At 38.9% G+C, this 23,937-nt stretch overlaps 1 protein-coding gene across 1 annotated transcript in view; it reads left to right on the top strand.

Annotated features, from left to right (window-relative positions):
• Positions 1-23,937, top strand: part of LAMA2 (laminin subunit alpha 2) — a 290,911-nt gene that overhangs the window by 98,817 nt on the left and 168,157 nt on the right. Inside the window, exons 13-14 of the mRNA XM_075707711.1 lie at positions 17,930-18,031; positions 18,610-18,821. Coding sequence (XP_075563826.1) covers positions 17,930-18,031; positions 18,610-18,821 — 314 coding nt within the window. The remainder of the gene's footprint in view (positions 1-17,929; positions 18,032-18,609; positions 18,822-23,937) is intronic.

Raw genomic sequence — 23,937 nt, 5'->3', positions numbered from 1 at the left:
ATTAGAGTAGGGAGTGCTTTCTATTTAGAAAATTAACGTGAAAATTTTTACTGGCATCAAGTGGGATATTTTCTGAGAGACTCTGAAGCACCTGATTTTAGGGTCTGTGTATCTTCTCCATGGAGGGTATCTCAAACATAGGTATGCTCACTGTATGCATAAAAAACACATATTTGCGTGCACGTACCTACACACACACTCATTCTTCTTCCCTTCTCTCAAGGTGAGACTGTTGCTATGTCGAACATTGTTTTAACGTTCTATATCTAACCTTTTCTCTCTGCAAAAGACACTGTTGCAGTTCCAACTTTATAAAGGATCTTTGGTCTTCATTAAAGGATATTGATGTGTCCGGGACTCTATTTTCAGCTGGAGATAGTCCAAAGGAGAGTAAGACTTAAAGAAAAACAGGAAGATCTGGGTTTATTTAATGACGAACATACATAAATAAAATTAATAAGGAATGAGGTAGATGTCTTAAAGTACCTAAAAGGCAGCTGCAGTGTGGGAGGAAGAAACAATTTTTTCTTCATGTCCATGATGAATAGGACAAAAAAGAGTGAGCTGAAATAATGGCAACAAAGGTGAAAGTTATACATTAGGAAAATTTTTCACCAATAAAAGTTAAAAATTCAAATACACTGGGGAAGTTATTGCAGCATCATCATGGATGCATTTGAGAACATTCCCAGTGGTACATACTCCTCTAGTATTAACATATTCCATAGAAACTCATTTGTTTTTCAGCATCATACCTGTTGGTTTTTTTTTTTTTTCTGGTACTGGCAGACTTGGCTGTACCAGACTTACAATCCCACACCCTTACTGAAAAAGAAATTGTTGATCAAGATCTGCTGTACCAAATCAGCACCAGTTTTAGTATCAAGTTCACATGAGAAATAAACTGCAGGATCCTTACTACTTTCAAAATACTGTTACAAGAGCAAAAGACTACACCATATAAGTTGAGCTAAGAATTTATTGTTAGTCCAGTTAGTGCTGTGACAGTCTAAAGGTCTAAATTATCTAGTTAATATAGAAAAGCATCATTCTAATACAGTTAAAATTGCTATATGAGAAAGCTTTCTGATATCTACCCTTTTTCTCTGCTCTCATACTTCCGAACAAGGGCCCTAAGGCATCCTAAGGAAGGACTGGATTTAAGTCTTCCTCAAGAAGAAATGAGGAAATGATCCATCATATCAATTTTTAGGTGGACATCAGCCATGGGTGTATTGGCCTTCATGGACTCTGCTGGGCAAGGCATCTGGAATCTTTCATTGTTCTAAAGCAAAACCTCTCTTGTTAATGAAGTCTGTATTGGGTTTATGTGGTAAGGTTTTGGTAGTGGGCTGCAAGGGTGACGTCTGTGAGAAGAGATCAGGGGCTGCCCCATGCCGGACACAGTTCATTCCAGACAGTTCTAAAATGGACCTTTCGCTGAACCCATCAGCAGAGCTGGTGGCCCCTCTGTGATAGCATCTTTAAGAACGGGTAGAAAATGCTGTGCAGCATCTGTGAGAGAGAGGAGTGAGCAAAATGTGAGATAAACAACCTTGCAGACATCAAGGTCAGAGAACAAGAAAGGAGAGGAGGTGCTCCAAGTCCTGGAGCAGAGATTCCCTTGCCGCCTGTGGAGAAGACCATGGTGAAGCAGGTTGTTCCCCTACAGCCCATGGAGGGCCATGTTGGAGCAGATATCCACACTGCAGCCTGTGGAGGACCCTACACCAAAGAAGGTGGCTGTGTCCTCAAGGAAGCTGCAGCTCATGGCTAGTCCATGCAGGAGCAGGTTTGCTGGCAGGAACTGCATCCTGTGGCGGACACACACATAAGTCTGTTCCTGAAGGACTATACCTCATGGAGAGGACCTGTACTGGAGCAGTTGTTGAAGAACTGCAGCCCATGGCAAGGACCTATTGGAGAAGTTTGTGAAGGACTGTGTCCCATGGGAGGGGACCCCACACTGGCGCAGGGGAACAGTGTTATGTATCGACCACAATCCCCATTTCCCATCCCCTGCGCTTGTGGGGAGGAGATAGAAGAGTCAGGAGTGAAGCTGAGCCTGGGAAGAAGGGGAGGATGGGGGAAAGGTGGTTTTAGTTTTGTTTTTCTTTCTCACTGTCCTCTATTTTTAATTGGCGATAAATTAATCTTCCCCAAGTCTGGTTTTCCCATGATGGTAATTGGTGAGCTATCTCCCTATCCGTATCTCAACCCATGAGTTTTTTCATCGTATTCTCTCCCCTGTCCTGCTGAAGAGGATCAGTGAGAGAGTGGTGTGGTGGGCACCTGACAACCAGCCAAAGTCAACCCACCACAAAATCTCGCAAATTTAGAGAATACCTCCAGTCTCGATATTCCACCTGGTAGCTTTAACAGCACTGAGCTTTCAAGATTAAACATCATATCCAGACTCATTTTGGTGGAATTACTTCATCCTTCATTGTTAACACTCCATCATCTTTAGCTAAGCTCTTCTAGCTGAACATCGTTAAATAAGCTATGGAAAAATTGTTCTTGCTTTTTGGTAGAGTCAAGAAAAGAACTAGAGTCCATCACTTAACTTTTGGTTTTTGATTAGTGATCTGTTGAAACATCAGTATCTCCTTCCTTTAACTTGGTTGCTCTTTGAGGATCTCTGTGTAGATTTTTTTTTCTTTTAACTATGCCAATGGCCTTTTCTGCATCCTAATAATTTTTCAGTCCAAGCAGATCTGAATTTGAGTCAGGGAGTTAGCTGGAAGATGATGGATCTATCCTTCCTTCTTTCATACTCAGAAAGCATGAAGTTTGAAATATATCTTTTCAAGAAGGCACTGTTTGAGAAGGAAGCTGCCAGTTATCAAAGGTGAGAAGTATCCGCACCTATAACAGCAGCAACCAGATATAACGTACCCAGTGCCCATGTACTGTAAGGCAAGGAATTTCTTTATAAAAAATCCCCATAAAATTGAAAAGTGTTGTCAGTCATAGAGAAAGCAAATTGAAGGGATCTCTTTTAGCTAGTAAGGTCAAGTATGTCTTCTGGAAAGATACAAAAGATACAGTGTTGAGTTAGATGAATAATGTGGATATGCAGAAGATAATTTTTCAGTAGAAATAATTTTTTCACTTGTTTTTTTTCATTGCTGTATGTGGATACTTACTCTATGTTCATCCCGTACACTCATTGTGATCATATTGGATATAATTTTAGATAACTAGACTTCATGTATTTATTCTCCTCTAGGCTTGTGAGGGTTGTATTACTTTTTAGGTGCCTCTGATATTTTCAGAAGATTAAAATAAGGTGTATATAGGACAACACTGTCACATAGTTTTCATGATCAATTTGTTGTACAGTATATTCTGTAGCCAAAGGTAAAGGAATTTCTGACATTTTGTAAGGTGAATTTGTGAAGACAATAGGAGGCTTGCTTTGAAATATGTGACTCTCACTTAAATCCACATAGCACTTTCTGTAAAAAAAATTGCAAAATATCCACATGATTAAGTGTGTGAAGTCGACAGGGCTGAGAACATTTAATCTCAGTAGAACTTTTCCCTACCTGTGTGAATTCAAATTCATGTTATATTAATCATGCTCTCTATGTTAACATACCTCATGGAACCACAGTGTTTTTTGATGATGAATTCTTCAAATGGGACTTGGTATATGACTTTCATAGAGCTTATGCCAGTGTAAGATTGATGTTGATTCTTTCAGCACATTTAACCCTTGGGCGGTATACTTGCCCTTTTCCTGGACAGTTATTAATTCATCCAAGGCAAATTTTCTCCATCGTTCTGCCTTTGAAGCAGGGGTAACTCATGAATATAAGGGTCCCTTTTTTTCCAATAAAAGCTACAGTATATAAATTAAAATTTGTAGAAAAGATATCACTTCAAGTCTGTAAACAGAAGGCACTGCACCTGTAGGAACAAATGGTAGGAAGTGGCAACCTGTATTGTCTTGCTGTAGAATAATGTAATTTTTCTAATCAAGATAATTTATGGAGAACAGATATTTGTTATGTTTTTCCTTTAAGGAAATAAAAAAAATGTTAAAAATAACACACATGAATGCAGAAACCACAAAGTTCATAGAGCTAGATTATCCTCACAATGACTAAAGGATTTTTTTTTGTCAGCTCCCATTAAGGCAAATTGAACTTGAAAGAATAAATTCTCTTACGTAGGTCTTATAAAGCTATGCCATTTCTCCTTTCTCACACTTGGGCATCAATTCACTTGTCTTCTGTCTTTCTTTTTGCTCTCCAATCTCATTAGCTTGATTGCTCACCATCCCTCCAGCCTTCTAAGAAGAAATATAGTTTTATTCATAGAAGATCATATCTAAGAAAGTGTTGTGGTTTAGCCCCAGCCAGCAACTAAGCACCACGCAGCCGCTCGCTGACTCCCCCTACCCCGATGGGATGGGGGAGAGAATTGGAGGAGTAAGAGTGAGAAAAACTCCTGGGTTGAGATAAGAACAGTTTAATAGTTGAAATAAAGTAAAATAGTAATGATAATAATAACAAGATGATGATGATGATGATAATAATAATAATAATAAAAATAATATACAAAGCAAGTGATGCACAATGCAATTGCTCACCACCCGCCGACCGATACCCAGACAGTTCCCGAGCAGCGATCGCTGCTCCCCGGCCAACCCCCCCAGTTTATATACTGAGCATGATGTCATATGGTATGGAATAGCCCTTTGGTCAGTTTGGGTCAGCTGTCCTGACTGTGCCCCCTCCCAGCTTCTTGTGTACCTGGCAGAGCATGGGAAGCTGCAAAGTCCTTGACTAGCATAAGCAGTACTTAGCAACAACTAAAAGATCAGTGTGTTATCAGCATTCTTCTCCTACTAAATCCAAAACACAGCACTGTGCCTGCTACTAGGAAGAAAATTAACTCTATCCCAGCCGAAACCAGGACAGAAAGATAAAGACTTTGAACTTTAAGAAAAAAAAAAATTTTACCTGCAAAGATTTTCAGAAAGAACCTTTTCTTTAAGATTATTTTGAAACAAACTGGGTTTTTCTTACCTTTTTAAGCAGCAGCACAGTTTTGTAGTTTTTAAAGATGAGTGCATATCAAGTTTTGTTTTCACTGTGTGTGCATATGCACATATATAGCGTGTGTGTGTGCTTTCAGTGTTCATATATATGAGTGCGTTGCTCAGGTAAGAATCATCTGTGGATTACCATGATGGTGATAACATGTGCAGAATTGTTTTTTTGGGTACAGTAAAAAATGGAATGAAAGATTTTACCTACACTGATTTTTTAAAAAATTCTGTCTTAAAGCATATTTATTAATTAAGTGCTGTCTATACTGTTCTGAAAAACCTTTGTTCCTGGAGTAAAACAGTATTAACATTCAGGTTTTTGTGTAATACATACATATATTTAGTTACTATTAACTAGCATACGTTTCAACTAACATCAAACACAAATTTCTTCCTCTAAAAGGAAACATAGGTATTTTGCAAAACTATGTTAGCTTGTCATGAATAAGCTTAGTGGAAGAAAGGCTGCAAAACTAACAAGCCAGGAAAGTGGCCATGAATTTAATCATGAGAAAGCACTGCCTCCAGAGGCAAAGTAATTCAAAACATGGTTTATGCTGACTGAAAATAGAGGAAAAATCACAGGAGTTCTGATTCACTGCTTTTTCTCCTGCCCTGAAAAATGAAATCAAATGCAAGGAGTTTTTTGGGTTTTTTTTTTAGTGTCAGTGAATTATAGTACACAGAAACATGTTTATACAGATCTATATCTTTGTTTAATACGCAAATGTTTATTTTTATTGCTTTTATTTTGATATGTGATCCTTAGAGGTCTCCATGATATGTGGTAAAATACTAAATAAGAATGTATTATTGTTGCATTTATTATATCAAATGATAAGCCACCTCTGATGAGCAGAGATTTGGGCTTTGCTTATCCTTGCATTTTTGTTAGAAAAGAAGGAATTTTCTTCAAAATATTGACGTATTTACTTGCTATTTCATTCAGTCTCCCACTTTAAACATTAAAACCACTGACAGGTATTAAAAACAGTACATCCTTTCTGTCAGAATCATTTTGCACAACAGATACTGCAGTTACACAACTCTTTCATGCTTGAAACATTATGGTATGTTTCAATTTCCTAAAAGATCCCAAAGTGCTAATTATGTCATACTTTGCTTTGAATTACTTGTGCAGCCTTCATTGTGGTACAATATTGTCCATAGTAGTGTTGCAAAACAGTTAAGTAGAAGGAGGTAGGAAAATTACTTTTGACTGGCTAGAAGTTAAGGGCTTTTTTCATTTTCTGTTGTGGCAAAGTTTAGAAATAACATTCCTGAGCTATTTTGCTTGGTGCTTTACAAACATAGAAACAAAAGGAAGCCTAATATCAAGAATACTTACAGTCTAACTTGGTGAACTGTACTAACAAAGAAATAGAATTTAACTATTTCTTGTTGATACTTACACTGTTAAAGCTTATTCAGTAGCAAGTCAGCGCTTTAGAAATTATTAATGGATTTTGATTTTAGGATCATCACACAGTGGGATGTCCTCAACAATATTGGATGCAAATATTGATTACCCCTAAATGCAATAGCAAGGCTGAGGGAAATATTTTTACCAAGAACAGCTTTTAATTTGGACTTGAACAGTTGCTCTTGTTTTATAGTCCTGCATTTTTGTTTTTAATAATCCTTGCATGCTAGGATTTTGTTGCCATAGAAATATGAGCTTTTTTAGTTTTGCAAAATTATGCAAATTCTTTTCCTTGTTAAAATATTCATGAAGGAGTACAGCCAGAGATGGGAGGGTAAGGGTCGGTTCTTGTGTCTTAATGGAATTGAACATTGACATAAATGTTCTAGTTAGTATTTCATTCTAATATTACAGAAAAGCATTTATTGATATGTCTACTGTAATTATGGTTTGTCCCTTTGGAACCAAAGACCATGGAACTGGGAGATGAACATTTAATCAGTAAAATTAAGAATTACTTTCAGTTATGAGGTTGTTGACAGGTACAAGACCAGCAGTAAACCGTTTTTAATTAGAAACATGTGATGAGGATATGTTATTTAGAAACATGTCTCAGAATTGATGCTCAAATAGTGAGTTTGATTTCCATATCACTAGTAGTATTAAACATCTTCACATTTAAAGAAAAAGTGGTATTTTTATCCAGACCTACACCCTTCAGCCACTCTGGCCCTGCTAAATTGGTGCTTATAAAGATCAGAGCAGCTGTTGAAAATACTAGTCAGCAGCTGGTGAGTTTTGTATTAGCTGGTGTTTTTTTGTGCTCTGCAGTTTAACTCTATTCAGTCAGGGAAAAAATTCTGCAATTGTGATGACAAACGAGGTTAATTTTTTTAAATACCCCTCTATGACGAGTGCCTGAATATTATGCTACAGTGTCACAGCTTCTGCCACATTTTTGCCAGGCTGGGACAATTCCAAAGACTGAGATTTACTTGCCACCACAGTAATAAGCTTGGGCAGTAACTGTACATGAATTACAGTTACCACATAAGTACTGGAAGAATATATACCCTACTTCATATTTTTGAATCCTTGATCTAGTTACAGCAGCTTGGAAACTGGTTGGGAAGGCACAGTCACAGAAGGACTTTGATCGTACAGAAAGCAAAGGAGTAAGAAGAAAGTGAGTAACCATAGTAAGTTATGTGCTATAGTTACTGTGGTTAAGTAACTATAACAAAGTAAACATATAGTCTAAATTTTGTAAAGGCTTATCATTACCAAAGTGGATTTTAGACTTCAGGAATGGTTGGCCAGACAGTTCTGTTTCTCTTCTCCAGTGAGAGGAAATGACAGCTGGGAACGACGGTAGAGATTTGAGAATCTGTAGAGTAAATGTGTACATTCAGAAGCACATTTCAGGAAACAGCATATAATCTTGTTGTGCAATTTTTTTAATCAGTTACTGACTCCATTAATTTTTTCAGTGCTGTTCAGAAAGAGCAACTACTCAATGTAAGTAGGAGTGACAGCATAGGGCTCATGGGAGAGCTGATGTCCTTCAGTTCCCATCTTCCTTAGGAACTGCGATCTATTCCGTTTTTTCTTTGAGAGTTCCATGATATTGTTGAATGTTTTGATATTATGTATTAAACACAATGAATTGTTGCATCTTATTTAGATATCTAATTTTTCTTTGCTTCCAAATAATGCAGTCTAGTTCATCCAAGGAGGAAGAGAACCAGGGCTATGAAATGGTAATGTTAATACAGTACGTCAATAACAGTGAGACTGGGCTGAGTTTATGGGTAGTAATATATATAATATAGACTATCCACAGACAAGAAGCTTATAATTGAATTCTTTAATATATTCCATTTAAATGTTTCTTATTATAGGAGATACACTGAATTAAAAGAATTGTGTGAGATTTTAATTGGTCTACATTGCATGCGACAAACTATTTTAAATATGAAGGACCTGAAAATAAGCATCAAATTGTCATGCTCAGGATGGCAAGAGTTATCAACCACTTTACAGAAATTATGCCTTGCATCTTCGGGAGCAAGAAGGAAAAGGCAGCAGGACCAAAAATCAAAATGTTTTAGGTTGTCCGATTACACTTGATTTACTAAAGGGTCTAGCAAAAACAAGGGATACTTGGAAGGGATGATTAAGGAGATACTTATTGGAATATACTGCCTTCCCATTTTGATGTTCTTTCTTCATTCATGATTCTATTGTGTTTAACGACCTGCTATGCGACCTGGATGCTCACAAGTCTATGGGGCCAGATGGGATCCACCCAAGAGTACTGAGGGAGCTGGCAGAGGAGCTTGCCAAGCCACTTTCCATCATCTATCAGCAGTCCTGGTTAACAGGGGAGGTCCCTGATGACTGGAGGCTTGCCAACGTGACGCCCATCTACAAGAAGGGCCGGAAGGAGGACCCGGGAAACTACAGGCCTGTCAGCCTGACTTCAGTGCCGGGAAAGATTATGGAGAGGTTCATATTGAGTGAACTCAACAGACAAGTGCAGGTCAACCAGGGGATCAGGACCAGCCAGCATGGGTTCATGAAAGGCAGGTCCTGCTTCACCAACCTGATCTCCTTTTATGACCTGGTGACCTGCCTGGTGGATGAAGGAAAGGCTGTGGATGTCATTACCTGGCCTTCAGCAAAGTCTTTGACACTGTCTCCCATAATATTCTCCTTGGGAAGCTGGCAGCTCGTGGCTTGGACGGGCGTAGTCTTCACTGGGTAAAAAACTGGTTGGGTGGCCGAACCCAGAGTAGTGGTGAATGGAGTTAAGTCCAGTTGGCGGCCGGTCATGAGCGGTGTTCCCCAGGGCTCAGTTTTGGGGCCAGCCTTGTTTAATATCTTTATCAATGATCTGGATGAGGGGATTGAGTGCACCCTCAGTAAATTTGCAGACGACACCAAACTGGGTGGGAGTGTCGATCTGCTGGAGGGTAGGATGGCCCTGCAGAGGGACCTGGACAGGCTGGATCGATGGGCCGAGGCCAACTGTATGAGGTTTAACAAGGCCAAGTGCCGGGTCCTGCACTTCGGTCACAACAACCCCATGCAACGCTACAGGCTTGGGGAAGAGTGGCTGGAAAGCTGCCTGGACGAAAAGGACCTGGGGGTGTTGGTAGACATCTGGCTGAACATGAGCCAGCAGTGTGCCCAGGTGGCCAAGAAGGCCAACAGCATCCTGGCTTGTCTCAGGAATAGTGTGGCCAGCAGGAGCAGGGAGGTGATTGTTCCCCTGTACTCGGCGCTGGTGAGGCTGCACCTGGAATACTGTGTCCAGTTTTGGGCCCCTCAATACAAGAAAGACATTGAGGTGCTGGAGCGTGTCCAGAGAAGGGCAACAAGGCTGGTGAAGGGTCTGGAGCACAGGCCTTATGAGGAGCGGCTGAGGGAACTGGGGTTGTTTAGCCTGGAGAAGAGGAGGCTGAGGGGTGACCTTATCGCTCCCTACAACTACCTGAGAGGAGGTTGTAGTGAGGTGGGTGTTGGTCTCTTCTCCCATGTAGTTAGCAATAGGATGAGATGAAATGGGCTCAAGCTGCACCAGGGGATGTTTAGGTTGGAAATTAGGAAAAATTTCTTCACGGAAAGGGTAGTCAGGCATTGGAAGAGGCTGCCCAGAGAGGTGGTGGAGTCACCATCCCTGGAAGTGTTCAAAAAACATGTAGATGTGGCACTTCGGGACATGGTTTAGTCTAGTCTACCCTTGATTGGTTTAGTGTGGACTTGGTAGTGTAGGTTAATGGTTGGACTGGATGATCTTAAAGGTCTTTTCCAACCTAGACGATTCTATGATTCTATGATTCTATGAATCTGAACGCATGATATTTCGCTGATATGTGCCAGGGTATTCTTTCTACTGCTGAGTGATCAGATGCAGCATACAGAAAGAATTTGCTATAGTTGAGACTAATGTGAGTTCTGGAAGGGATCCCAGTTGCTCAAATATTGTTATAAAATATATGAAAGAGACACGGTCAAGGTGCATATGAAGTACAATTTGGCAGAGTTTTGGTTGCTACTTATCATTTGTGCTTGCCCTGTGGACAGGTGTTATTTGTCTCTTAATCAGAAAACTTTCAGTTAGGGTAAAAAAATTAAAGCCACAGATTTGACAGTTTTTTCATTGCTGGGAAACATTAAAATGCTCAGATATATTGTGAATGTGTTGTTCCATTACACAATGTACGAAGGAAGAAGGTCTTACACAATGAGTTTTTAAGGAATTTTTTTGAGTTTTCCTTAAAGGTCATTTGAGATAGAGCAAATAAATGTTTTCTCACTAGTATGCTTTATATCTCGCTCTTTGATTTCTTTGCATATAGCTTAGACATTGGAGAACATTCTGTGATCGCATGAGTGCCTACATTGACTAAAACTCCTTTATCTTTGACTCAACTCTGCCTTTATGTTGGATCAGCAGAGGAAATACTAAAAATTAAAGAGGCTGTATCATAATATTCTCAATAAGATTCCAGAAGAGAATGACTTGGAAATCTTATAGTGTGACTTGGTTATCGGAGTGGTCTCTTTCAAGAAACTGGAGGTGACAGTGAATGGTTTGAAATGCTCAGTTTCCCCTTTGAGTGGTTCAGTGTTGCAGAAAAACACTCCCGGAAAGCAACTGAACCAAGCAATATAGTAGTCAGGCTACTTTGTATAAGCTTATTCCCTCTTTGTTCCGTTAACTTCTCTGGAGCAGTATTCTGAATAAGTGAATTGAAATAGAAGCATCAATTTATGCAATTTATATAGAATTTTGAGTATGCTTAAGCAGGGAAACTGTAGGATTCTAAACTAACTGGGATAGAGTTGGAGGAACTCCAGGTGGTAGAAATTTGGAGGAAAGTGCCCATTTTTTAAGGGGAAAAATTTAACTTCCCTATGAAGAAAACTGGCATTTTTTTAAAGCTAGCCAGAACTATACTGTCATTCAAATGGAACATGATTATTCTGCTCCCTGCTTTATCTGAAATATTACTATAATGCCTCAGAAGAGCTTTTATATCGTATCTAAATTCAAGTCTGTCTAAGAGAGGAGAGTCTATTTAATCTCTAATTGGATCTTGCGTAGAACTAAAACATGCAATCTTTACTGAGAGCTATTACTAAATGAATAAAAGTTTTATGTTTTCTTGGTGATGGTTCTATCGGAATTCTTTTCTAGTCCCTACCTTCCCTCACTTTATGACCAACATGAAGACTGGATCAGGAAAACCCAATTAAATAACATAAATTTACAGCTGGTACTTTTTCATAAAGAAGATGATAGTCCAGATGAGAGCTGGATTAACAATGGAGTATTTCCTTAAACATAAGTAAATTAAGTTAGGAAAAGCAGCCATTTGTCTGTTCCCTTATGCGTTGAGTGGGCTGGCTAGAAGAACACATACACACTTAGCCATTGGTTAAGATGGTACTTTGTTCAGCGCTTTGTCAAATCATAGCACAACAGCACAGGTGCCAATCAGTTATGGACTAAATTGGTCACCACAAATAAACTGGGAGCAATCTTATTTTTTTTTAAAGGATTTTCTTCATGTAGGTAGTCCTGATGTTATGGTGGCAGATATCTCTGTATTTGCTGAAATCTGTGCCATAAAATAAAGGTGTACCTGGAGAGTTTGTGAAGGTGAAAGAGTCTAAATAAGCTTCAACATTCTGTTGCAGCTGTATTTCATGGAAATTCAAGAAGGCTAGCAGGGAATGTTAAACTGTATATAATATGATTTCATTACGTTCAAGCACTGTATCTAGTGGTAGATATTGCCACCAGGAATATGACAGAGCCACTGGAAGACTGAGTGAGCATCTGTGTCATTTCTCATAATCATGAGAGCAAACAAAAGGACGTTCACAGGCATACCAGGAAATAAAGAGAGGTTTTTTTTTGTTTTGGGGATGTCTTCTGGAATAAGAGGATATTATTATCTCATAGAACCTTGATTTACTATCAGCAGCTTGCTGTGAGACTCCTCCTTGGTTTTGTATTCAGCAGTATGCATATTAGCTTTCTACACTGAAATGTTCTGCCCATTCATGTTTGTAAGCCTTCTATTTTTCTTTTTTTTTTCTTTTTCTGGTAGCATTTGTTCACCTCATATAGTTCTAATTGTATGTCTATGTATACAATAATGTAACAGCAGGCAAAGTTCATGTTTCCAAAAGCATGTCACCTTTCTATAGCTGGATTGCAGCTATATTGGTCTAATAAAAATATTAACTCCCTCTGTAATGCTTGTCTCTCTAATACAACATGTCAGTGACAATATTTCTGCTAGAACCACTAACAGTGAAGAGGAAAAAGATTGTCCAACTTCTTGATATTTGTTGATGCCTTTTATTTTGCTCATTTCTAAAGTCTGGTGTTGTATGAGTATTGGTCTAAATCTAGTTTAATGCAGTAATATATTTTTGCTTTTGAAGGTGTCATGTTCTCTTGGCTTAAGCCTGAGATCAAAGCCTCTCTGAGCTAAATCCATTCTGATATAGATTTTACTACTAAACAGATGAGCAACGTGCTTGTGTTTTATTTCAATAATACACTTACTGTGTAATACTTTATTCATTTGTGAGATGTATTTTATGTCTTCCAAGTTATTGTTTAAATATAAATATAAAGAGAAGTGATCTGAAAGTTGTCCGTTGGTGAGGAAACCATGGACCAGCCACTTTCTAGATTCCTTTGACTTCACAAAGGACTTCTTTCAGTTGTCTACATGTAGCCACATAGTGCCGTGTCAGATGCCCCGGTATATTCTGTCTGCTTCCACTCAATTCACAAACAGGCAACTATATTTAGATGCTTTAATCACAAACTGAGTCTCTTCCTCGCTGACAGAAGAGCACTTTACTGCTTAATGAGATAAGGGATTGTAAACAGCACCCTGTTTAGTGGAGGTAGCTCCTCATCTTCTGAAGTTGCATTTGGCAGATGTTGTCCAGAAGAAATGAGGCAGCCTCTAGTGTAGTGGAGTAAGTGCTAAAACTTTACAGGTGGAGTTACAAGAGGTACAGGAGAGGGAAAGTGTGAATCACCAAATGATTCAAGAATAATATGGGTTATAAAAGCCGTATAAGAAAGAGGTACTCTCCAATGACATTAGCAGAAGAGATCCTGACAGCTTGCCTCAGAAAAGCATTGACAGCAGACTGACTAAGTGGAGGAAGAGAAAGGCTTCTAGAATTTTATTTCCATGTAGAGATGCAAGCTTTCCTCATCTATGGCTTTTCAAATATTTGTAGCAATGCTGTTTGTTTTCAATGCTGTAAATATTTGTCATTTACTATCACTTGTCTTGATTTAAAAGTGATTTCAGTGTGACAGGCATAACATCAAAGCATGCTTTACAGAAGGTAGTACTGAGTACTTCCTCCTACCCTCCAGCTTTCTTCCTGTTGAGCATGGCCATTCGTTCACAGGAAAGGAGTGGTCTCTCCTTTTTCAGAGGGTTTTGGCTGACCCAGAATGCCACTGTCAGGATGTCGTAAGCAGCCTTGTCTGCTCTCTGGTTATATCCTTTAACAACATGTCACATAATAGTACAGTTAACTGTGAACAACCAAAAAAATTAACTATCTGCCAGAAACTTGGTGGATTAGAAATAAGATAGCTGTGATTTCTCTCTCCTGTACTTGTATTTCTTGGGGAGTCTGTGACTTTTCTTGAACATGTAGATTCTGCCTCCTGAGCTGGGAAGAAAGATTTGATGTAATAATCTAAAAACAGGTGGGAGAGATAAAGGAAATTCTGTGGAACTTCCTTGACATTTTTAGTCAGCTATTCTTGTCTCAACAATACATGCCTTTGTCGCCAGCAAGGCAAACTTTTATGTTCTGTTCTCTTTGGTGTTGATATGGCCTTGAATGACAATTCTTGAGGCAGAGCTCTGAACCTTTGGTGATACAGAGAATAACGTCAAAATGAAGGGATCTCACAGGTGCCCAACCTCTGTTTCGCCCTTGTATTCAAAATTCAGTGAAAAGTATTTTTTGCACTAGATGAGACATAATTGTTCATGCAGCACATGGATTGACCTCTGAATTCTTTTGTCTGTGAGTGAACTTGTACTTTAAATATACAGAGGAGGGAAATTACCTTTATAAACAATGGCAGAAGGAAGGTTATAAACGTTTGGGGCTTTTTCTAATCTATATGGGTATGATAAAGCACACAAGGTAAATATATATCCTTAACTACCATATATCCTACTCTCTCCGATAAGTGCCATTTTGGGACCTTGACTTCAGTGGGTGATCCTGTTTGTGATATGCAAATCTTGCCAGTTGCAGCTGTGAAACTCAGACTGCTGTGGCTAGCAGAGACTTCAAGAGACTTCTTAGTCATATTCCAACTCTACTCTAGGCATCATGCCTAGAGTATCTCTGACATGTTTGAACTGCTGTTAAACATTTAATGAAGGAATTCAATAGCATTTTCAAGTAGCTTGATACTGTTTTGACCATCATTACAGTCAGAAAGCTTTCTGTATACTCAAGCTGAATCTTCTTCAGGCCTTCCCTGCAGTTGTCACAGGAAAATAAAAATGACCATTTCATTTTTCCAGTCTTTTATGTTTTGGTAAACTATTTTCCTCTTCCCTCTTAGCATTCTCTTTTCTGGACTAGTCAAACCCACCACTTCAGTGTTTCCTGTTGGTTATATTTTAGAAGTCCCTAATCCATTCTGGTTGCTTTCTCTAAACTATTATCTGTTTGTCTAATCCTTTCTAACAGATTTTTGGTCAAAGTTTGCATTGTTGACTGCTTTTCTATTGGCATTCATTTTAAATCGGAACCCTTCCTTTCATTTTTTTTTCTGTATGACCTATGAATTCCCCATGTTGGATTTTCATTTACTAAGGTAAAGGTTATGTAGTTGGGAAGAAGTAAAACCTGTCTTGGTTCATATTCTTTATAGGTTGCCTGAAACCACACAATCTTTGTTTTCCCGTTATTTTCACTTTCTTGAATTCTTGTAGTTAGTCTGAACGTGAAACAGAAATGATAAAATTCTGCAAAAGTTACTCTTTTAAAATGTTTGTCTAAAGCTGAAGGCAATTCTGGGTACTTCTTGCAGCATTTCAGATACCTAAATTTTCTACATTCCTCTTACCGTTATAAACCAGTGTTTAGCCTTGACCACAGGCAAAGCAAAAATGCTGTAAAAGGTGTGTCTGATGAAAAAAAGTCTTTTCATGTTGTTATGGTCAAGGCTGGATCTAGTTGCATTGGTCCTAACAGGTTTGGTTACTATGTAGATAAACATCTGATGCTGATGTTTGCCTATGATACTAAACTAGGAGGTGCTGTGGACTTCCGCAAAGTAGAGAGGCCTTACAGAGAGATCTGGATAGACTAGAGAGCTGGACAATCACCAAACATATGAACTTTAACAAGAGCAAGTGCCAAATTCTGCACCTGGGACAGGGTAATCCTGCTTATACATACAAACTGGGGGACGAAAGGCTGGAGAGCAGCGCTGTGGAAAGAGATCTGGGGGTTTGGGTTGATGGCAAGTTGATACCAGTCAACAGTGTGCCCTGTCAGCCAAAAGGGCCAACCATATCCTGGGGTGTATCTAGCACAGCATAGCTAGTTGGTCGATGGAGGTGATTGTCTCACTCTATACTGCACTGGTGTGTCCCCACCTCGAGTACTGTGTGCAGTTTTGGGCACCTCAATATAAGGACATCAGGCTATGAGAGCGTGTCCAGAGGAGGGCAACCAAGATGGTGCAAGGTCTCAAGGGCAAGACTTAGCGGAGTGGCTGAGGTTACTTGGTTTGTTCAGCTTAGAGAAGAGAAGGCTGAGGGGTGACCTCATCACAGTCTACAACTTCCTCACAGGGGGCAGTGGAGGGAAGGTGCTGATCTCCTCTCTCTGGTGACCAGTGATAGGACACAAGGACATGGAATGAAGTTGCATCAGTGGAAGTTCAGACTGGACATTAGGAAACGGTTCTTCACTGAGAGGGTGGTTGGTCACTGGAACAGGCTCCCCAGGGAAGTGGGCATGGCACCAAGCCTGTCAGAGTTCAAGGAGTGTCTGGATGATGGTCTTAGTCATATGGTTTAGTTTTAGGTAGTCCTGTGAGGAGCAGGGAGTTGGACTTGATCCTTATGGGTCCCTTCCAATTTGAGATATTCTATGATTCTATGAGCCTATGATTCTATGATCCAAGCTTTGGGTTATGAACTGGAGTGAATTTTTTGTCTTTAACCTAGCAATTAGCTGTACAGCCTCAGATGCAGTTTATGGATTTTTATACCTTTGTGGATAATTTAAAATCAGTTGATTTCTGTGCCTTAAATACTGGGACTCTTTTTCTCCCCTTAAGTTAGATGCGTCATAAAATAATGAAGTTGATGACTTTCACTGCTTTCTGTTACTGTGTGCAAAACCATCTACTGTGATGAATAAGAGATAGCACATTATGTCCTTGAGAATAACCAGATTATTCTCTCTGAATGAGACATGAGTTTGCTCTGTGGTCAGCAGTATGCCCTGGAAGGGCAGAAGGATCCCTGTGATTTTAATAGTCTCTGAGAGAAGGCTCACGTTGCACTGAAGTATGAGGCAGATGCATTTAAAAAGCAAAATGTAGCTCTTGCAACCTCTGATTTACTTATGCTGCTTCCAAACAATTAAAAAAAGCACTTTTTTTGTACTGAACTCTGTCATTCAAGTCTGCAGCTTTTGATTTGCATCCTAAAACTGATCTAATTTTACCATTTTTTCATGGAAAAGCTAGTGTCAATGCCATGGTTTTGGGGGCTAAAAGAGCATAGAAAAAAGCATACTGGCATGACACGAGAGCCTGGTTATTGACTTCTCACATTGAAGGCTGAGTCAAACTGAGAGAAAGGGCTGGAGCATTCTTTTAAAGTAAATTTATTTGACTCCATGAAGGAAAATTCTTACTTTATTTCAGGTTACAGTTCATTCTAAGAAAAACATCACTGGGCTTTTTTCTTTTTTGGGTAGTTTGCCCCATCAACAAAACTGAAGTTACTGAATCTTCTAAAGGTTGCTAAGGCTGCTGATGTAGAGGCCTAGCCTAAACGAGGACCATATAACTGAAATACACTGAAAACCTAATGTCAGTATCAAGTGGAAATTTGCATAGATTTCAGATCTGCTGCTAATTACTTTGTTAGTCCATGTGTTTAAGAAATTTGCAGCCTTTGACAGGCATAGAAGAAGAATGACTAGGCGTGATTTCTAGATGGTTGAGCAAGAAGAGAATGGTCCATAGAGCTGTAATGGCCAGGTATCAGCATATGGATTTGCAACACTAGAAGTGTATTTCTGGGAAAAACTGGTGCTGGAGAAAACTGCCCCCAAATGGTTAAGCCCTGTTTTCTTTCATTTCATTGCATTATTTCTGTCTTTTTTCTCTCCAGGTAGCAGCTGCTGGAGGACATCTGAAATTTACAGTCTCCTATGACTTCACAGAGAAGGACGAGACAGTTCAATTGATGGTTCAATCTGATGTCATCATAGAGGTAAAGTGAGTGTATTTTCAGCCACCAAAAAAAGAAAGAAAGAAAATTGCCTATTTCTTCAGATGTTCAGCGTGAAGCCTGGTAGTTGAGGACACAAAACAGCAGGGTGCACATACTTTCAGCTAATTTGTAGTATCAGAAAATGGACACACTTTAGACAACTAAAATCTTCAGTATCTCAAGGAGCCTCTGGCAATATTGCAGTAGCTTACAAAACTATATTCTTCATGTTCATCAGGAAGAATGAAGAAATAAAATAATTGGTTGTTTGAGGTAACACTTTCACATTCTTTCAGCAGACCTGTTCGTGTGCAGCTCAGCTTTGTATGAATTTGCTTTTTCCTATGCAAAGCCATGACACTAGGTTTTAGCTGAATAACCTAAACTTTCTTTTGCACTGACTTTCAACTTTATCAGGAAAGCCTATTTCAGGGTTATGAAAGGTGAATGTTTTTCCTGATATTTATTATTCTTGTAAAATATATCATTCAGTAAATCCTGTACGCCAACTGGCTACACATAGAGCTTTTTTCCTGACTTTTTTCATATTTAAATGTCTGTCTTATGGCTCTATCTAGGGACGTGACTTGAGAATCAGCACTCCAAAAAGGGGCATTCACCTGCAGCCTTCTGAAGAGCACACTGAAGAAATTGTACTGAAACCAGAATCTTTCTCTGTACATGGCACTGATGTTCCAGTCAGCAGAAGGGAGTTCATGACTGTCCTTGCAAATGTAAAGAGGGTCCTCATAAGAGCCACATACAGCTATGGGATGAATGCCATCTACAGGTGAATGTGGGAAACGTATCCGTTTGCTACAGGCAGCTTCTCAAAATACGTGTTTTCTTTCTTCAGAGAACTAAGATGATGTAATTTAAAACACACTAATTTATTATCATGAAATCCATAGCATTCATTTACACTTTCAAACAGTTATTAGTATTTTTTTCATTTTGGGTAGGCAGGAGGAGGAGAGGCAACAGAAAGAAGCAGCCTTGTAAGAAAATGAAATCACATGGACTATTAAGGCATGAATGACAGTTCTATAAATATGTTTATTTTGTGAACACTGTAATTCCCATGTATATGGTAAATCATGGAGTGCAGTAATGACATGTTGAAGTAAGAGATGATACATTGCTTATATATTGTTGATATATATTTGATGAGCATACAGGGCCACATTAACAGTGGACCAAAGAATAATAGCCTAAGTCTCTAAGCTGGAAAAGTGGCTCAAGGGGAGTTTTCTATGTTTTTAATCAGTACCACACAGAGAACTGGCTAATACCAAAGCCTTTGCCTTGATTTATGTCAGGTTGCTGCCTGGACTGCTTAAAACCACTGGTTTCATGGGAACTGTTCTGAGTCTTCTGATAAAATGAAAGACATGTTATATGAGACCACACAATTGTTCTGTCTCAGTGGCTGCAGTGTGGTTGAACCTGTAAAGCTCATCTTGCATTTAAAATTTTCATAAGTGCATGAGCTAATACTCCAGGTGGGCTAGAAGACAGCCTCTCTCCTGATACTGTATGATTGCACTCTGTCTATACATTAATAGTTAGGTGGCATAAATAATATTTTTTAAATGTGCAATGGAATTGATTGCATAGTAGTTTTCTACTCACAAGGCATGAAACCTGAAATGTTCTCTAACCTACACATCACTTGATTCAGCAGCATAAGCCAATTTGGAATGGAGGGAGCTGATTATATGCTGAGAGCATAGATACAGTTTTTGCTACTGTGAAATTTCTTAAGCAATCCAACCATCATTTGAATACTTAGGTAATTCAAATACATCCTAAATTGAAAGGCAGGTTGTGTCAACAGCATGCAGTTTTCTGAGTTGAGCTTTGGCAGTGTACATTTTTTCCCTGCAAAAAGAATTCATATTTCTTCAATCTCTTTCTGTGGTTAATTAGTATGTATTACCACTCTGTAAATAAGTTTGTGAATCATAACTAGCTTGAGTTTGAGCCAAACTGTTTCATAATTTGCTTTTTTGGTCATCAGTCTTGCATCTCCTTGCATCCAGTTTGAAAACCTTTCATGGCCCATCACCTTCCCACCGTGGTGTTAAAGGAGAGTCAAACCATGAAGCCAGAACTCATCTCTTATGCACTATGAGCAGACCATGAGAAGCTGTAAATCCACAGCTTGCAGCTGAGACTAGTGGGAGCTCAGTAAGCGTTGTTCCTCCACTCCATTCTCATTCAAATAAAATAATTTAAAGTCAGAATTTTCCAAACTAAAGGAGTGCAGGAGCAATTTTGGGGTGAACAGCAGGGGCTTTTATGCTATGCTGTTTTAAAGGAGATATGTATGATTGACTTTGTTTGGGCCAAAGGTCTTACTAAGTATTATGGAAAATGCAAACTTCAGCTGTCAGTGGTTTACATACATTTGCATACTGGCATTTGCACCAGAATGAGAAGGGAAGCTTTCCTACAAAAACCACTTTGGCTAGGCAGTTAAAATATGTGAAGAAAGTGCACTGCTGGACATGTACTGGCTCCATCCTGCCTCTACTGTGGAACAGTGGTGGTGGTATGGATCAGATCCCCTCTGGGCAACAACACAGAGCTCAGGTAAGCACACACATGTAGAACTGGCACGGTCTATAGTTTGTGCCTTGTAAGTAAGAAGTGGCAGAACTGTCAGTGCCACGTTTGGAAGACTACTCATCACCATCTGCATCCCAGGTTACAGCTTTAGCCATTTGGCCATGTGTGGTGTCTCACTGTTTTGTAGTCCTGTTCATATTCAGCCTTTGGAACATTTTAGTGGTGTGTTATAGATAACTTTCTGAAAACATGTCTTGGAAATAAATATTCTTCAAGAGGAGCTCTGGGACAAACCTATAATTTTCGCTTTGCAGGTTGGTAGCCACCATCTTCTAGAGGTAGTGACATTACAGTTAGGAAGGTTGGTCCCTTAAAGACAATGATTTAAAAGAGGGTTAGGGGAAGGGACTGAAGAGTACCTTTTTTGCTAGAAATGGTTTTATATCACTGGCACATCTCTAGCTGCCCCTATGATGTCTCTTACCAGACAAGAATACAGTGGTTACTGTGTTGTTGTGATTACCATCAGCATGTCCAGAAGTCTCTGAAAATAGTTTGTTCTAAAGTAAATGCGTTTTACTGAGCGCTGTCAGGGCGCTCATTGCAGTTTAGTGTGACAGAAGAGAGGGTGTGAAATTCCAATCAATTAAATTAATTGGATTTTTCATCTTTGATTTAACTGGAGGAATCGTAGTTTCACCCATCAGGGTGGGATTTACTGTGTGGAGTTAAATCTTCTCAGAACAGTGCATGCTCCCAGTCACATGACGTAACAGCATCAGCATCTATTGTCATCCAGCCCAGCTTATGATCTGTTGTTGTAGGCGTATTGCTGATTTTCAAGGTATGCTTCAGTTCTGACTTTTTATATTCTCTTTGACTTTCACTCATGCGAAAACATACTAGGTGCAAAGCTGTGCTCATAACTCTGAGATCATGCAAAACACCTCTTTCCTCCATATTCTGCCCCTTTGCTACTGCAGGGAAAATGTCCAGACCCAATGAAGAGGATATTCTTTGTGATATCTTGGGCTGATTAAGGACTACTGTTGATGGGCTCCAAAGGAAGACATTTTTGCCAAAGACATAGTGTAGAGCTAAGCCTTAGTAGATAAGTAGATATGAACTAAGGGGGTTTTATTGTCTTTTAAACAGGTATGTGTGGTGGACAGATGGATATTCCTCTAAGAGAGTAAAGAGGGTCTGGCAGAGAGACACAAATATTACAGGGTTATTATATCCTTCACGAATGACAATTTCTGCCTCAAAGCATCAGTAGAATTATGCAACATACTAATTAGAGATTGCTATATTAAGCAACCTGTTCATTTAAATACTCAGTGTTTTCAGAATGGATAATGACACCACATGTATAAGGATTTCCAAGGGTGCTATTATAATCTGTGCTTGAGAAAAGGTCAGAATGGAGGCATTGTAAGATTAAGCAACTTTCTTGCAGTCATGTAGAAAGAGACTTAAAAATTCAATAGAGTTGTCTCCAGTTAGCAAGAGCTTTAACTTAGAGATTATATTTTTCACCCTTGTTTAGTTTAACCTACTAGAAACAGTTAATCAGTAGCACTTGCAAGTAGTTACTAAATAATATTAATGCAGTAATGGTGAGTTTGACTCAAGCATGTTTTTAAGAACATTTTTTGGGTCATTTTAAGCTTAGAATGTTGTTATTGCTCTATGTGAATATAATATAATGTATAATTATATTTTATATATATAGAAAAAAAAATATATATAATTAGGAAGTTTCCTCAAATGAGTGCACTTTCATTCAGATAAGTAGAATAAAAAATGAGAACACAGAAATGCAGCAATCAATTTGAAAGTGATTACAGCTTCTGGGTTTAAATCGCAATCCTGCTCTAACTTGACAGATCTTCCAAACTGTTGCAGTTATGTCCGTCTGTGGTAGAAGCAACAGGCCAGGAAAAGACAGCTTTCTTTTATCATTCTGTTTAATCTAATATTGTTACCTTGTGCTTCAAAGAAAGTTTAGTAGCATTGTTTCTTCAGTTTTAATGTTCAGAGTGGCCACTGATGGTAAATGTTGTAGACACTCAGATGGGCATTGGAAATCATGGTGCTAAAGATAAAGGATTGCTTGCAACCACATACAGAATCGGTGCTAGACACAAGGAGAAAGAGGGAAGGAAAGGCCAAGGGTTTTCCTCCATATGCAGAATTGGCTTTAAGACAAATGAGCAATGAACAGGTCAGTACTTCCTATGTCTTATGTAGCTGATGTGATTCAGATGCCTGGCATAGCAGACAGTAAACTATGCTGATACTGCCTGAAATGTCCCCTTCCCTTTTAATCTTGTTTGTTTTTAGAAGTCAACAGTTGCCTGCTGACAGTAACAGTCAGCTTAAATATTTGGTCTCGATGTCGAATCTCAAATTATTCATGCATCTCCAGGATCCAGTGCCCCATTACTGCCAGCATTATGTATTTTAATGAATGCAGAATGGCATCGAGGAATCAAAATTGCAACATCAAAATGGGAGAAAAAAAAGTCACTGCAGCTTTCTTCACTGAGTAACTGTTAATGCTAAAAACTGTTAAACACATTAAAATCCCATTTAGCAAATAGCAGAACGTAATGAAAATTGGAACAATTCAGTGAATACAAATGTGGGATAATACTGGGCAGATTGTTTCTGTGTGTAAGTGCTTCTCTTTGTTCCAAGATCTGTGCTGAGAGGGAACTAGCTGTAGTTCAAAGGATAAATAAAACTTGGCCTTTTACTAGTAGTTTGTTTCTTCATTTACAGATTTTTCTCCTTAAATTGTTAGATTTTTTACTGTTGAAGTCATCACCATTTGATAACTAATATCCTAGAGATTGGTTACCTTATTGTAAGGAGAACTCAAAAGCATGATTGCAAGATAAGCATGCAGCGATGAAGCGAAGGGGAAATATTGAAAAGTGAGAGAGATCTTACTGAACATCTGGATAGGAACATGCATCCTTCTCTTAAAATAGTTTCAAGAATCTTTTACAGACGTTCTAGTATCACCAAATTAGATTGAAGTTTCTAAGTGCATAATCCGCAATGGTAGTCCCTCCAAACACCAGTTATATCTGCAGTGATGGTAAAATTTCTGGTTTTCTGAAGCTCCCCTTCTAATTTCAGAAATCTTCCTTTTTTTCCCCTTACCTTTCATGTCTGTCTTATTGAGAGTGGTCATAAAATTGAGTGGGAAAATATCCTGCCTTAACCTTTCCTCCGACCACTGCAGTAACAACAAAATATTTTTCTTGGATGTTTTCTTATCCAAGGTCATCCAAATAATTGTCAGGATTTTTTGGCAGCCAAAA

Source organism: Pelecanus crispus, chromosome 3, assembly GCF_030463565.1.
Source record: "Pelecanus crispus isolate bPelCri1 chromosome 3, bPelCri1.pri, whole genome shotgun sequence".
In the NCBI taxonomy this organism is placed as follows: domain Eukaryota; kingdom Metazoa; phylum Chordata; class Aves; order Pelecaniformes; family Pelecanidae; genus Pelecanus; species Pelecanus crispus.
This window is presented reverse-complemented; position numbering and strand designations above follow the sequence as displayed.